Below are 14,396 nucleotides of genomic sequence, written 5' to 3' on the forward strand. Positions count from 1 at the left end.
TAATTTTGCAAACTTTTGGAAAAAAATAGGAGAAAATCTTTGAGATGTAGATAGAATTAAGAAATTTTTGGATTCCATAAAAGGAAGTTTGATAAAATGGGTTTAATCAAAATTAAAAATTTTTTTTTCTGCAAAAGACCATTTTAAGAGGATGAAAACACAGGCTAAAGACTAGAAGAAATTATATACAAACTCATAATTCAAGAGTTAAAAAACAGAAATACAAATAGATAACAGAAAAAGACAAATACATCACGGAAAAAGATATATAGATAGCAAATGAAGCATTAGGAAAATGCAAGTTAAAATCACAGATATCGTCACACACTATGAGAACAGGTAAAATAAAAAATAGCGACAACACTATATGCTGGTGAGAATGTAGAGAAACTGAGTCACTCATACATCAGTGATGGAAAGGTAAAGTAGCAGAGCCACACTGAAAAACATACAACCATCATATAGTCCAACAATTGCACTCTTGGACATTTATCTGAGAAATGAAAATGTGTTCCCACAAAAACCTGTACACACATGTATAAAGCAACTTTATTCCTATAACCAAAAACCATTAACAACCCAGATGTCCTTCAATGCACGATGGTTAAACAATCTGTGGTATACTCATATTGTGGAATACCGTAACTCTGGAGAAATTTGACACATACAACAATCTAGATGAATCTCCAGAATATTATGTTCAATGACAAACGCCAACCCCGAATGGTAACATATTATATGCTTCCATTTATATAAGCATTCCTGACATGACAAAACATATTGCAGAAATACGGAACAGACTACTGGTTAACAGGAGCTGAGGACGAGTTAGGGAGGAAAGTGTGAGTGATTAACTATAAAAAGGCAACATGAGGGATATTTCTCTGTGGTGGAAATGTTCTGAATCTTGATTGTATCAATATCAGTATCCTGGTTGTGATATTTTACTGCATAGTTTTGCAAGACATTACCATTACAGGAAACTGGGTAATGGGCATACAAAAATCTCTCTGTATTATTTCTTACAACTGCATATAAATCCTTAAAAAGTTTAGTTTTAAAGAAAGGAAAAATGAAACAGAAAAGGAATAATAAAAGAAAAAGCATGTTAAAAAATAAAATACCTTGATTTAGGTATTAAGTACCATATCATTTAATTCTAAACAGGAAGCAAATATGTTTAAGAAAAAGTGCTCACGAGTACAAATGACTCTAACAAAGCTTAAGTTTGCCTTTTACCCCTTAGTTAGCCATTTTTACGTCATTAAGTTTGAAAAACTACCAGTGAATATTCCTTGTTACTCTCTCCCACCACATTCCATGTGTAAAATGACTCCAGTGCTGGCTGGATGGCCGGAGGTAAAAAAAAAAGCCCAGATGTTTCCTTCGGTTTTATTACTGATGAACTTAAATACACGGAAGTGAAGATAAAAAATTACTATATATCACATTTACTCACCTGATTCATTAAATTCAGATTTGAACTTTTTCCGGCCTTGAATCTGAGTTTTTTTCCTCTGTCTAGCTTCTTTTTCCTTTTCGTCATCACTGAAATCTAAGGCCTGACAGAAAAATATAGATTTATGTCACATGAATTCAATGGTACGTACTTGGAGGTGAGAAGAATAAGCCTATTATTTGAAACTGACCCTGGAAAATACTCTTTTTGACACTAAATATTTTCCAGTAATATTTGAATTACATAAGATAGAAAAATAAAGTATTTTTTGATAAATGCCTAAAGACTCTTAATTGACACAGTCCAGTAATCAGATGAATACTCAAGGCTTTTTTGGTTGTTGTTATGATTTTTTTTAATTCTTAGAAAGCTTCATAGATAACTTTAAAATGCCAATCTTAACAACCTTCGGATATGGCTATTCATTAGCTAGAAGTCTGACTTCCAACTTAAAGTCAAGATTCATCATAGTGCCAGCTGCCAAAAATGCTAAAGAAAAGACTAGTTAGGAACAAGCAAATAACATAAAGTATCAGATCTAATATAAAAATAGAAGAGAATTTTATACCTGTCATTCATTCAAAAATTTACACATGCTAATTATATTCCAGGTACTGTTCTAAACATTTAATAGGTATTAATTTTTTATTAATATAATGTCGAGTATAGAAAAGGTGATAAATAAATAATGAGGCAAAGTAAGGGTAGAGAAAATCACCAGGGATGCTATTTAGATAGGACTGCAAGAAAATGTTTGACAAGTAGATACAAGCATGACCCAACTTCCAAGGGGAAATCATTTTAAATTACAAGAGGAAAAGTCAGATATAACTAAGAACTGAGATTCGCTGTTACAATCTACCAAAAAAACAAGATTTATAAGCTACGTATGTTATAACTTCTACGATTTCTTAATATTCAGGCATTTTATTATTCTATTAATAGAATACAGATATTAAGTTTCATAAAAATATATGAAAGCAGGCTCACTGTGTATGTATGTATGCACATTTTAAAAGAAGACACAAAATGTATAAGTCTTTGTATGGGATTTTCAGTAGGGTACTGCTGAAATATATTCTAGATCAAATCTTTCATGAAATGAAACAGCTCAGATCTATAATCAAATTTGAAAACATCAACTGATTTTAGTACCTTCACATACATGATTTTTTATTACTGATCTTAATGTGCTAAGATGTTTAAGTTCTGGTTAAGTCTGATATCTACCAGACAGTTGAAAGTACTGAGATCAGATGGAAAACATTTCCTTCTCTGAAACTGTTCAGTGAATGAGAAAAATAGATAAATAAATAAATCAATGAACAAGTGCTATGATTTAGTGCTATGGGAATATAAAGCTGAAGAAAGAGAAAAAAGGGCAAGGGAGACTTGGTATGGGTAACCCAAGATAAATCTCTAATGATGAGTTAGCAGTGAAAATAAATAAAAGGAAATATCCAAGAAGTAGAAATATGGAGAGAGGAACAGTATAATAGAGAAATGAAATGGTTCTGCATGGCAAAGTGAAAGCTTCTTATATAGAAAAATCAGAGACAATGTAATTAGAGAATAAAGAATCTTATTGTGCCATTTTAAATAAATGGGCATCATCCTAAGGGCAGAGAGGAGGTATTAAAGGATTTTAATTGGCAACAGTTAATTTAGAGAGACTATTTTGGCAATATTTTGCTATCACCTCCTAAAATAAAAAAAAATTCACATTTTCCTTATATACAAATTAATTTAAATTTGTATTCATTAAACATATTTATTCAACTAAAAATTAAATACATTAAAAATGAATAAATAATTATTAGCTCTTTTATGTAAGCCTAACACTTTCTATTTTCACGGCATGATTTTTCAAGAAAGTTTAAACACCATGAATTCCAAATTCTAATATATGGTCAACACCAGGCAATAATTCTAAACTACAAAAAGTCATTATAATAAAATAAACTTTAGACTCTCAGAGTTTTGCATATTATAGAAATAAGGGACAGATAACCACTTAGAAAAAAATTCTATTAAGTATGTCGAAGTTTACTTTTATAATTAACCTAATCAAACCAGTACCATAATTAATAACTTCAATGCTTAGGTCTGAAACAACAGAGATATATAAAAATATCTGCATTTCACAAGAAATATCTTTCAAGATATTCCTTTGTGAAGTTTTGAATATTTTAAAAGCATGTAATTTCAGTAATAAAATACTCTAGAGATAATGAACAACATTATGAATCTTCAGGGCCTTATGGAAATCACGTGTACTAGAAAATATACTCCCATGGCAATGTGGATACTAAACTTAGTCACTCACTGGTTAAGTGACCCTCTAAAGATAGCATTACTTAATTCATGCCTCAGTAAAATTAGAAATTAACAAAGACTGTGAATCTTCAACATTGTGTGAGAGCATCTAAAACGAATAGTTATATCTACAAATATCAAAAATTTATAATACTGAGAAACTTCATCAGAACTACTGAGCACATATAAAAACTCTTACTAATAAACTATATTTTTTCTTTCATATTGTATAAATTCATACTATTTTTAAGGACTGTATACACTCATTGCTCTAATGTTACTATTACTATAAAAATAGTATATCTTAAAAACTTAAAAAGAAAAGAAAATATGCTTAAACATCTCCATGAAAAATTAAATCTAATCCTAAACACTAGTCCACATCTCTAGAAACACTATGGGACATAAAACTAGTCTTGCTGACATAGATTCAAAAAAGAAAATCAAGAACTCTCTTTTTAAGAAGGAAATTATATTGTAAAAACTGGAGAATTAGGTAGATTCTAATGCTTTTGTACCTCCAAAAGAAAGGCAGCATATTAAAAGCACCATTAATAAATATCTTCATGTCTCACATGGTGAAATTACTCAACTGAAGAATAACATTTTTAAAAATAATGACAATTCTGCCTTTATCAGTTGTCCAAAAAAGTGATTAAAAAGGTAGGAAATTACAAGGACAATGACAAGCTGATAATTATTAAAATGTGACTGAAAATATTTTTTTTAAATGATCAACCAACAATTCTTATTGAAAGGCAGAAAGCAGCCATCCGGGAGAGGGGGAATGCACATGGGCTCACAGGAGGCAGTGTGAGCAGCATTAAGGCCCTCCTTATGCTTGAGAATGATGAATTTATAGGATTAAGCCCTGCCTTATTTTCTAAAATATTGTATAAAAAGACATATTTACATCAAGTGGTGGTTCCTGATCATTCTTCCATGATGCATCCGATCCCCTATCCCTAGGAAGAGAAAACAAAAAGTCGAAGTACTGGTTAAGATTCTGATAAGCACTTAATAACTTAATGGTGTGAAAAATAATAAAATAGAAGACATAGCTCCTCTTAATTTTGCAATATATATGAAAATAAGAACAAAAAAGGGACCATTTATATCTCCTTTACCTTGTTTCAGAAGATATGGGAAGCTCATAAGAAAAACGTAACTGTTGACACACATACATATTAGGATTGGGGTAGCAGAATAAGCCACGGCTGTGGTGTGCACAGGAAATGGTTTTGCAGTTCATAAGCATCTCCAGATGCTATTACTGGAATACATTCATAATACTTGAGCTTGGTTTATAAAACTCACTTCGATAAATGCCTATTCCACACCACTTATAGGTTAGATGCTGTTTCCACGTGCTAAAGAACAAGCATAAGGCATTCCCTTATCTAATATTTTACAGGTTTAATGGCAAAGATAACAACATGAAATGCTTTTCCTTCTATTTACTTGAGGAATATCGACACTACTCCATGAGCAACCAAGGCTCATTCCAATAGTGATTCTCAAAGTAGAGAGCGTAAAATAAAGGTTATCTAATTTGGGGAAGAGGAGGAGTTTTGAAGATTCTGAAGGACAGCATAATCATAAGCATTAATTACTTTTGGTGGAAAGTTTTATACTCTATGACTGACAAAAGTACATATATCAATTATGAATATAATATCAATTTCTGAAAGGTCATTTTAATCTTATTTTTTAATTTTTTATTTCACAATCTGACATTCAATCATAGTAAAATATTACAAAGTATTAGGAGATGTCTTCACTGCTTTAAACTACATCTCAAAAACAAATGAGATTCTCAAGAATTCATTAAAATCAGTAATCCATTAATCTGTAATCCATAAAAATCAATTTACAGATGTCAGAGGACTGGCACAATATGAAAGACATTACGTTTGCTCTGAAATTTTGGTTCAGAACTTTGACATTGTATATGAGGCATTACCAATGATTTTTCCACCACTTAAGTTTTACTTCTTAATTATCACCTTGTACCTATACATTTAACATAACTCCAGTATTCCTTTTTTTTTGCATACATGCCCATCTGTGGTGCCCTTAGCCTAAAGTTTAAAGATAGAAGTGGGAAAAGTGCTCTCAACTAGTGCATTTCTCACTGAAGAATCAAAATCTACTAAAGAAGAGATCAAGTGACATTTCAAAAAGCACTTAATCTCTTCTTTAGCTTAGCTCCTCTCCATCTCGAAGGCAAAGTACTGCACTGAGTTTCCATGACAAATAAAATATAGTCTGGAATAGAACAGGCTTTGTCAGGTGGGGCCTCTACAGGATAGGCCTAATTTCCCAATTCTTTAGTTTACTGTTATTTCCGTCAATGACTGAAGTTTTGTTCTTGTAAATCAAGAACAAAGACTGCTTGTATTATTTAAAATCCATTTAATAAATACCTTCAGAAAACCTTTCGGCTTATGTTTTAAGTTAAAATATTTTATTTGTCAAAACAAAATATACAGCAACATCTTAATATGGGGAGAGGGAGAAGGAGGAAGGTAGATGGGGTAAAAGGGGTCAAATTTGTGGTGACAGAAAGAAATCTAACTATGGACAGTGAACACACAATACAATATATATATGCCTTACTGTTAAATTGTACACCCGAAACTTACTGAGTTTTGTTAACAAATGATAACATAATATAAAATAAAATAAATAAAATAAAATAAAATAAAATAAATAAAATAAAATAAAAATATTAAAAGCAGAATGAAATGATGATTAAGGCATGATTTTAAAACACACTAAAATCTTTTTTATTTTACTGTATATTTAATTCACCTTTATTCTCAGTGGTCATTTATAAAAATTAACCTTACACAACCTGAAGAATAACTTAGGCATAATGTTCCTTTAGATAATTATGTGGGTTCTTAAACATGAGTTAAATCAATTATTAGAACAAAATTTTCATATCTGAAATAATAAATGAAATCCAGCGACTTGATTTAATATATAAGCAGAACAGAGACCTTCTTATGCCCTACAACTGGGACTAGTACTTTTGGCATAGCACTACTCACTGACTGAAGCTCCTTTGTATTTCCTACAAAAACCACATCCCTAATGCGTCACTTATATTTCAAATTTCCAACTGAAAGAGAGCTAGACCTAAAAGGGACTGTGTCAAACTGAGTGCAGTCTTCTTGAATTTAAGATCTCCCGTCCCTCGCCACCTCTTGTGTTCTTTTCTTCCACTCCTAATTTGATGATATTTTAGTGGCTCATATCCATTACTTCTTTCCAAAGCATCCAACTAATTTTTATTTAAAAAGCTATTCTACCTTAACTATATGCATTGGTTTATACAAAAATTAAATTATGTAACAAAATTGACTGATATAAACAGCTCTACAACTAACACTAGGCAACATAATTAACACATGAAAATACACAATAAACCAGTGGGAGCATAAGTATTCAGAAATACTACTACCCATTTGCCATAGACGTCATTCAGCATATGTACAGACAAAATTAAGAGCACTGCTTTATTAATTCAGTCAGCCCTGCTTATCACCACTTGATAACCAACTTTGCAGTGACACATTTTAGTTGCTGCTTCTACAAGTTTATAATTTATAACAACCTGAAATCTACATATTTTTTTCTCTTGAGAATTATACAGTTATATTAACTAGTTAAGACTGCGAATGTAATCCAAAGAAAAGAAATCTAATTTGGGGAGGTGAACATGCAATGCAATATATATACAACAAACTGCTGAATTGTACACTTAAAATTTATTTGATTTTATTAATCAATGTCCCCTAATAATTTTAAATAAAAATTAAATAAAATTAAAATAGCAAAAAATCTAAATGGTAACACGAATACTGAAGTAGCATGTATATAAAAGAATGTATATAATGTAAAAGTCAAAAAGTTTATATGACCCAAATGTATTCCTACTAGCTGATAAAGTCATTTTGGGTAAAAGATATAAATGATCTCTACCAATAAAATGTGAAAACAAATTTTGGCTTTCAGAGGCATTATTATGAAGATAAAAAACTCTTTGGAAGAGAGATCCCATTTAACTATAACAAACCACCATCACTGAGAATTATTCTTAAAACATAAACATTAGATAAGCAAACAACTAGCATGGTAATGAAGTTACTTACTGTTTAAGTTTTTCTGTGAATATATACTGGGTGAAGTCTTTCATTGATGGGGCAAAATACATAGTGTCCTTTATTTTAATACCTTTACTCTCAATGTGTTCTGAAGAATTAAACCGTAACACATAAAATGGATGTGCAACAGGTCCAAATATCTCAAATATCTACAAAATAGAAGAAACATAAAGCCCTCCTTTAACGTGTAAATGATTCAAAAATAATATTTAAATATTAGTGATATTTAAAATAGAAAACACTGATAATTGTTATAACAAGGTACTTTTGTCAATGTCAGAATAAAACCGTACTCATATTTGTCATCTTTGCATATTCATAAAGTTTTCATATTTTGATTATAAATACATTAGCTTTTTCCAGATTTCCTTTCTATGAATTTTAAAACAATTGTAGCAAGCTTGCCCTTTGCTAAATTCAAATCATTTAGTGGTACCAACTAGATGCAAATTATGAATTTTTATTTTTATTATCACTCTTTAAGTTGTAAGGTATGAAGAAAAGAATTATAATTAATAACTTCTGAGAGATAAAATGCTGTCTGTCATCTGGAATCTTATAACAAAACTTAAAAGCAAGTTTCTGCTTCAATAAGTATTCAATTATTTCTACCATTTTCATACAATGCTTAACATTTTTATAAAATTAAACAACTTTTTCTAATTCAAAAGGTAGCAAAGTAGATTTGAACTTAAATTTGCTTATTTCTCAAAAACCAAAGATGCTATACAGCCTTTAATTTTTATGTGAAGGAATTACTTTTAGCACACAAATATTTTACTTCTGAAAATGTTTTATGAATGACAGGAAGTCTCTCATTTTCAAACTCTTCACAAAATACCTGTTTTTAAAAATGTTTCTGATAATAAATATATGTATATTATAGACACTAGACCATGACTAATGTCACTGTAGATTCTTCTAGTCTTTTCTATTAATAAATTTTCAAAAACTAGTTTCGTAACTGTTCCTTTTTAAAACCTAAAGTTGCATTAAATTTTTCCATGTTATGAATATTCTTCCTAAGTATAAATTCAGTGGCTATTTAAGATCCCTCTATAGACCGAATACAATGTGTTCAACTTGTCTTCTATTATAGATGATTTAGGCAGCTTCCAATTTGCTCAATAAATGATGTCATAATGAACATCTTTATATGTAAATTTCTACACTTCAGGTTTCCTGAAAATTGATTTGTCAGGGAACTCCATTACTGGAGCCAAGAATATGACTGTTACTAAAACTCTTGATATAAATTACTAAATAACTTTCCAAATAGTTTGGACCATTTTAAACCAATTGCACTGAAAGTATCTGTTTTATTACATCCTCGGTTGGTTCTTGATTTTTATAGTAAATGTTCTCATTTTACACTCTTTAGAATATCATTCAAGCTTCTATTAATTTTCAGTAAGGCATAAAATAACTCAGCCATCAGGGTACCAACATTGTGTAGATGTGATTACTCTAAAAACAACTAGCAATATTAAAAACAATTAAAATGCCAATGTATTCTGAAATAACAGTAATAGCATCAAATTTTTAAGCTTTTTTTAATTTTAAAAACGAATAAGAAAATAGCAAGAAATTTGCTTTGAAAAAATTTAGAAAAAAAATAGACCTCTTTCTTCAAACCAAATTGCAAAGGATAGAAAGAATATACTGGAGCACATCTCTTACTGGCCTACATTACATAGATTAAAGTAAAACATCATCTCACTTGTCACATTTTTAAAAAGTCTTAAAAATGATTTTCATTTTTTTAACTCTATGAATATCAACAGATCTGATTCTTTAAGTTTGGACAGGGATAAAAAATATCTTTTAAAAAATTACCTATGAATCCATTAGTACAAGGTACAATAATCATTGTTTGTGATCTGGCACAAAAAGCTGCTTCCCAAGGGCTTGTTTCCTAGATGGCACGATTCCATTTCCTAACTGTGAGAAATGATTTCCCTACAGAAATGCCTTAATAGCTTCAGGCTTATGCACATGCTGATTTGAACCAAAATGTAAGTGACATTCAAAATTCTTGGAAAAAAATCAAAAGACACTTAAGTTGCCTATTCTTAAGATTCGAAGTGTTTACGAGCCACAGCTACAATAAAATCATGAAAAAGTTTTAAGTAAATTAATACCACATACAGCTGGCAACAGGAAGGTACATTTTGGAATCAGGGTATGGCACACACCAGTACTGAGAGGTATTAGATTAGCAGACATCTGGTCCTGTCCAAACGTCCATAGAGATGTTTGGTCCATAATTAAGATAAGTCCTACTTTTTTGCATAGTTAATATAAATCCCACTATATTACAAGATTCGAACCCTGCCCCACCTACCTAACCCTATGTGCCATCACCAGCTAGGCTACTGAGGCAAGAAGAGTTATTATTGGCAGTACAGCCACAACATAATTATCGAACCAATAAAACATGATAGTACTTTTTATGTATTAATTATGTATTAATTCTGTAAACCCGAAGTAGAAATAAACGTAATGAGCTATTTGAACCCAGGGATGATTTATAAGTGTGAATACTTTGGACAGAAACAAATACGGACCAAATGTCCTCTAAGGAATATGTATAACCTTACCCCAAATAGACATGGGAAAACTTGACTGAGTTCACTCAAGCAATTTAGCTCACCCAAAGTTATAGAAAAAAAGCACTGAACAATGTTTTAAACAACTATCAGCTTCAAAGTATAGATTTTCAACTGGCTAATACCTGAGAGCTACAGTGTACTGTGAAGAACAACTTTAGACAAAGCAGGGCTCAGACCAGCCCCCTTCATCTCACAGTTCCTTAAACCTCTACTCCTGCTCAGTCTTTCCACCAGACTTCAGAGATTTTAAAACTTCCACACTACCTGACTAGACATAAATGGAAAGGAAGGAACAGGCTGCGGAGATAGTGTGAGAAACAGAACTTAAGACAGTAATGTCTAAGCTATTTACTTTATGGTAGGCAAGTAGCCTTCTTTATGCTTTAAATAGTATATATTCTATAGAAGTATTCATATAAAAATATAACCCAAAAAACTGTAATCCAACTAATGTTTTATATTTGCCTTGTCATTTGAGAGGTAGTTTTCTAAGTGTCCTTCCACTTACGATACTTACCATCTTATTCAAAAGCAGTATTTTTCTGGTAAAAGACCTGAAAGGATTCCTGTCACACAAAGGGGTCACAAATATACACCACTACCACCGCATAGTACAGACATAGCATAGGGTTGGCTGGGAAAAAAATTAGAAGCAGAGAAGAGTATGTTCAGTCCTCCAAATTCTTATTCCACAGCACAGGCTGGGTTTAGATGTTCTGTATGCACCATGCCAAAAGTCCCAGCAGCTGGGGCCTGCCTGTGTCAGCTGGCTAGACACGCACAGAGGGCGCTCCAAGAGAGAGAATAAGTCTCACTCTCTGCCCTCTTCACACGCACCATGTTACACTTATGGGTGAGCCTAAGAGGGACTAGGTAACTCCCAGTTTCTCAAGGTAAAAAGAAACGTATTAAGGAGTGTCCAGGCCCAGGAACACTGCTGGAGGGCTGTGCGTGTGGAGGGCCTAGATCTACATGCTGCCGCTCTGAGAACAGCCTTCAAAGAATGCCATTGGCCAAAGGCCTTACTGTCTTTCTAGCTGAGCCAGCTTTTCGCTAAGCTACCAAAAGGAGGAAGGGGAAAATGAACTTCCACAGCCACCCAGAATTGCCTATCGATCATGTTATATACTATTTGACTTCCCATTAATAAAGAGTATTATAATTTACTGATTAAATCAAATAATTAGTTCAACCACTGTGTGTATTATACAAGTAATTACACAAGTTACTGAGGGGGAAAAAATTATATCAATATAACATGGAGATTTTCACAAAACCATCAGATACTACTGGCTAAAACTGTAATAAAAAGCATTCTTTAAAAAAAAAAATCCATAAAAATTCCTATCCAATGATATTTGACAGGGAAATAGATCTTGTTTTGGTCTATTAAAAAGTAAAACAAACAATAACAATAAAAACTTGCTCTGATAAATACCCCAAACTAAATGCAAAACAAATAACCAACAAATTCATATCATAATAATAGGTGGCATAGGTTGGTCAATTTTTTAACAATCCCTTATATTAAAGAACTAAACAATAAAAATGGAATTTCATTCATCATTTATCAAAAAGAACAAAGCAATATTTGGTTATTATTAAATCATTAGTAATGGGCAAAAGTAAAAGTACAAATCTGAGGTTGCCCTCCTAAATCAGTGGGAAGAGGCAGGGAGGTAAATGGAAGTGAATAAGACCAAGTAGATTGTAAATTCAATTTGCTCCTTTTTAACTTTGTGATTTTTGAGTAAATGGAGATAATTTCACTTCCTTACAGGATTTCAGTGCATTTCTAAAAATATTCAAAATATTTATCACTATGGCTCATTACTACTATTATTATTCAAGAGCAGAGGGAAAAGAAAGACTATGCAAAACCCTGGCATTGAAGACAAACTCATTTATTGTCTAGATAAGATAGGCTAAAGATCAAAAACAGATTCAATTTCATTTTCTGGCCACTGGTTTGTTTAACTAATACTCTCGACTCTTCCTCCAACTCTCACCATTATTTTGAGGAATTATTTCGAGGTGTTTAGATTTATAACCAAATATATTTAAAAGACTTCTCATTTCTTGAATTTACATAGTTTTCTATGTAAAATTTAGAAATAGATTTATCTCCCTAGACATATGTCACATGGCTAAAGTTAAAGGTGTAAATATTACGTTTTTATCTGATGCCTTTTAAAGTCAAATGACAGAAGAGCTGAATACTAACAATATTAGTCACAATTATAGGACTGAGAATGCAAATGTATCAGACACGAGAAATGTGAATTTACGAGTTTTTAATTAGTGAAGTGTTGGGTGTATTGAAATTAAAATTGTCTACACTACTTATAGGAAAGGCAACTGTCATGAAATCATAAATAAAAGGAATTGTGGAAATAATCAGTTTCAATTCATAGTTTGAAAAATCAAGAAGTATGTTTCCCTTACCAGTCTCTCCTTCCCTCTTCTACTTTCTTGAGGACAGCAAGAAATGTTTTGTTTTTGCACCAGGGCAGAATGTTCCATTTCTCCTAAAGAAGTTCTGTACCAACTGGCACGGAGAGCTTACTCAGAGCACAGTCATCTACTAATTTCTCATTCCTTTTTTCTCTCAATCTTCTCTGAGGTTAAGCGGCCTAGGTTTTCTCTAAAGCCTGATGATGGCACTGGCAGTGCCCAATATTTGAAACAAAAGTACTGAGCCTAAGTATCTGAAAGAAAAAAAGTACAGCACCATCCTTCAGGCATTAAAAAAGACATTCTTCCCCTCACAAACTTTTCTCAAGAATTGACAAAATATATTAGCTCTAGACTCCAATTAATTCTCCCTCTGACTGCTTTACAATCCTAAGTGACTCACATCTCTTTGGTGAATTAAGACTGTCAACCTAAAAAAAAAGTATGTAGGTGGTACAAGGTGGCAGGACCCTAATAAAAACCTGATCCCTTTCTAATCTATGTTAGAATGGAATAGAAGGAAGAGGCAAAGAAAAGGGAAGGTTATGTGAGCGATTGAACAACATAGTTCAAAATATATGTTTTTCTGATTAAATGAAAATTAGTTATATCTCCTAGAATAAAAAAAGAAGCCAACTGTTGCTTATCTGGAAAAAACTAAACCCCAGAAAGTTGCTTCTCCAAAGAATAGCAGCTGGTTTCTATTGGTTTGTTTTCAACTTAATATACATTTACTTATTAGCATGTATAATTTCCAAAGGACTATATTTTGTGCAGTGGAGAATACTGAGGTGAATAAAACTCTGTTCCTACTGCCAGAAAAGGAACATTTGGTTAGTATTGATATTCTTGATCTTAGGTTTTATGTCCTCTGCTGACTGCTTAGAAATTTGTACCTAATGGGTAAACTGTGGCCTTCCATATTAAGGATGGACATCCAAGGTTGTTCGATTAGTAAGATATGAAAAGGAACCCAACCTTATTGTGAATACTGAGGTACACATATTCCTAAACCCCTAGAATGTGCTTATGGTGACACTTTACTGCCATCACTGAAATCTTTTTCCCCTTAAAAAGACTGCACTTTCAGCTTCCAAATGAAGAAGCCAAAACCTAAAGTTTTCAGAGCTGCCACTGAAAGGGACTTGCAAACCAAAAAAGATTAAGAACTACTACACAGTGGAAGACTACTGCACTTAACTCTCGTACCTGGAGGGGAGGGAACTGTGTCTTCCTCAATATGAAGAGCTACTGCCTAGTAAAGTACCTGAGGAATATAAGGAAAAAATTCTATACCTGTGCACTGAATGACCAAAGAGGCATATAAAAGTATTTAACCTTTTACACACACAGACATGTAGTATTAAAGAAAATTGAAAAGGT

At 32.0% G+C, this 14,396-nt stretch overlaps 1 protein-coding gene across 1 annotated transcript in view; it reads right to left on the bottom strand.

Moving 5' to 3' along the window:
- NAF1 (nuclear assembly factor 1 ribonucleoprotein) overlaps nt 1-14,396 on the bottom strand; it is a 31,379-nt gene that overhangs the window by 2,980 nt on the left and 14,003 nt on the right. Inside the window, exons 4-7 of the mRNA XM_011363734.2 lie at nt 8,524-8,555; nt 7,936-8,096; nt 4,689-4,740; nt 1,460-1,562 (exon numbers count right to left, since the gene is read on the bottom strand). Coding sequence (XP_011362036.1) covers nt 1,460-1,562; nt 4,689-4,740; nt 7,936-8,096; nt 8,524-8,555 — 348 coding nt within the window. The remainder of the gene's footprint in view (nt 1-1,459; nt 1,563-4,688; nt 4,741-7,935; nt 8,097-8,523; nt 8,556-14,396) is intronic.

Source organism: Pteropus vampyrus, unplaced genomic scaffold (genome assembly GCF_000151845.1).
Source record: "Pteropus vampyrus isolate Shadow unplaced genomic scaffold, Pvam_2.0 Scaffold88, whole genome shotgun sequence".
Classification (NCBI taxonomy): Eukaryota; Metazoa; Chordata; class Mammalia; order Chiroptera; family Pteropodidae; genus Pteropus; species Pteropus vampyrus.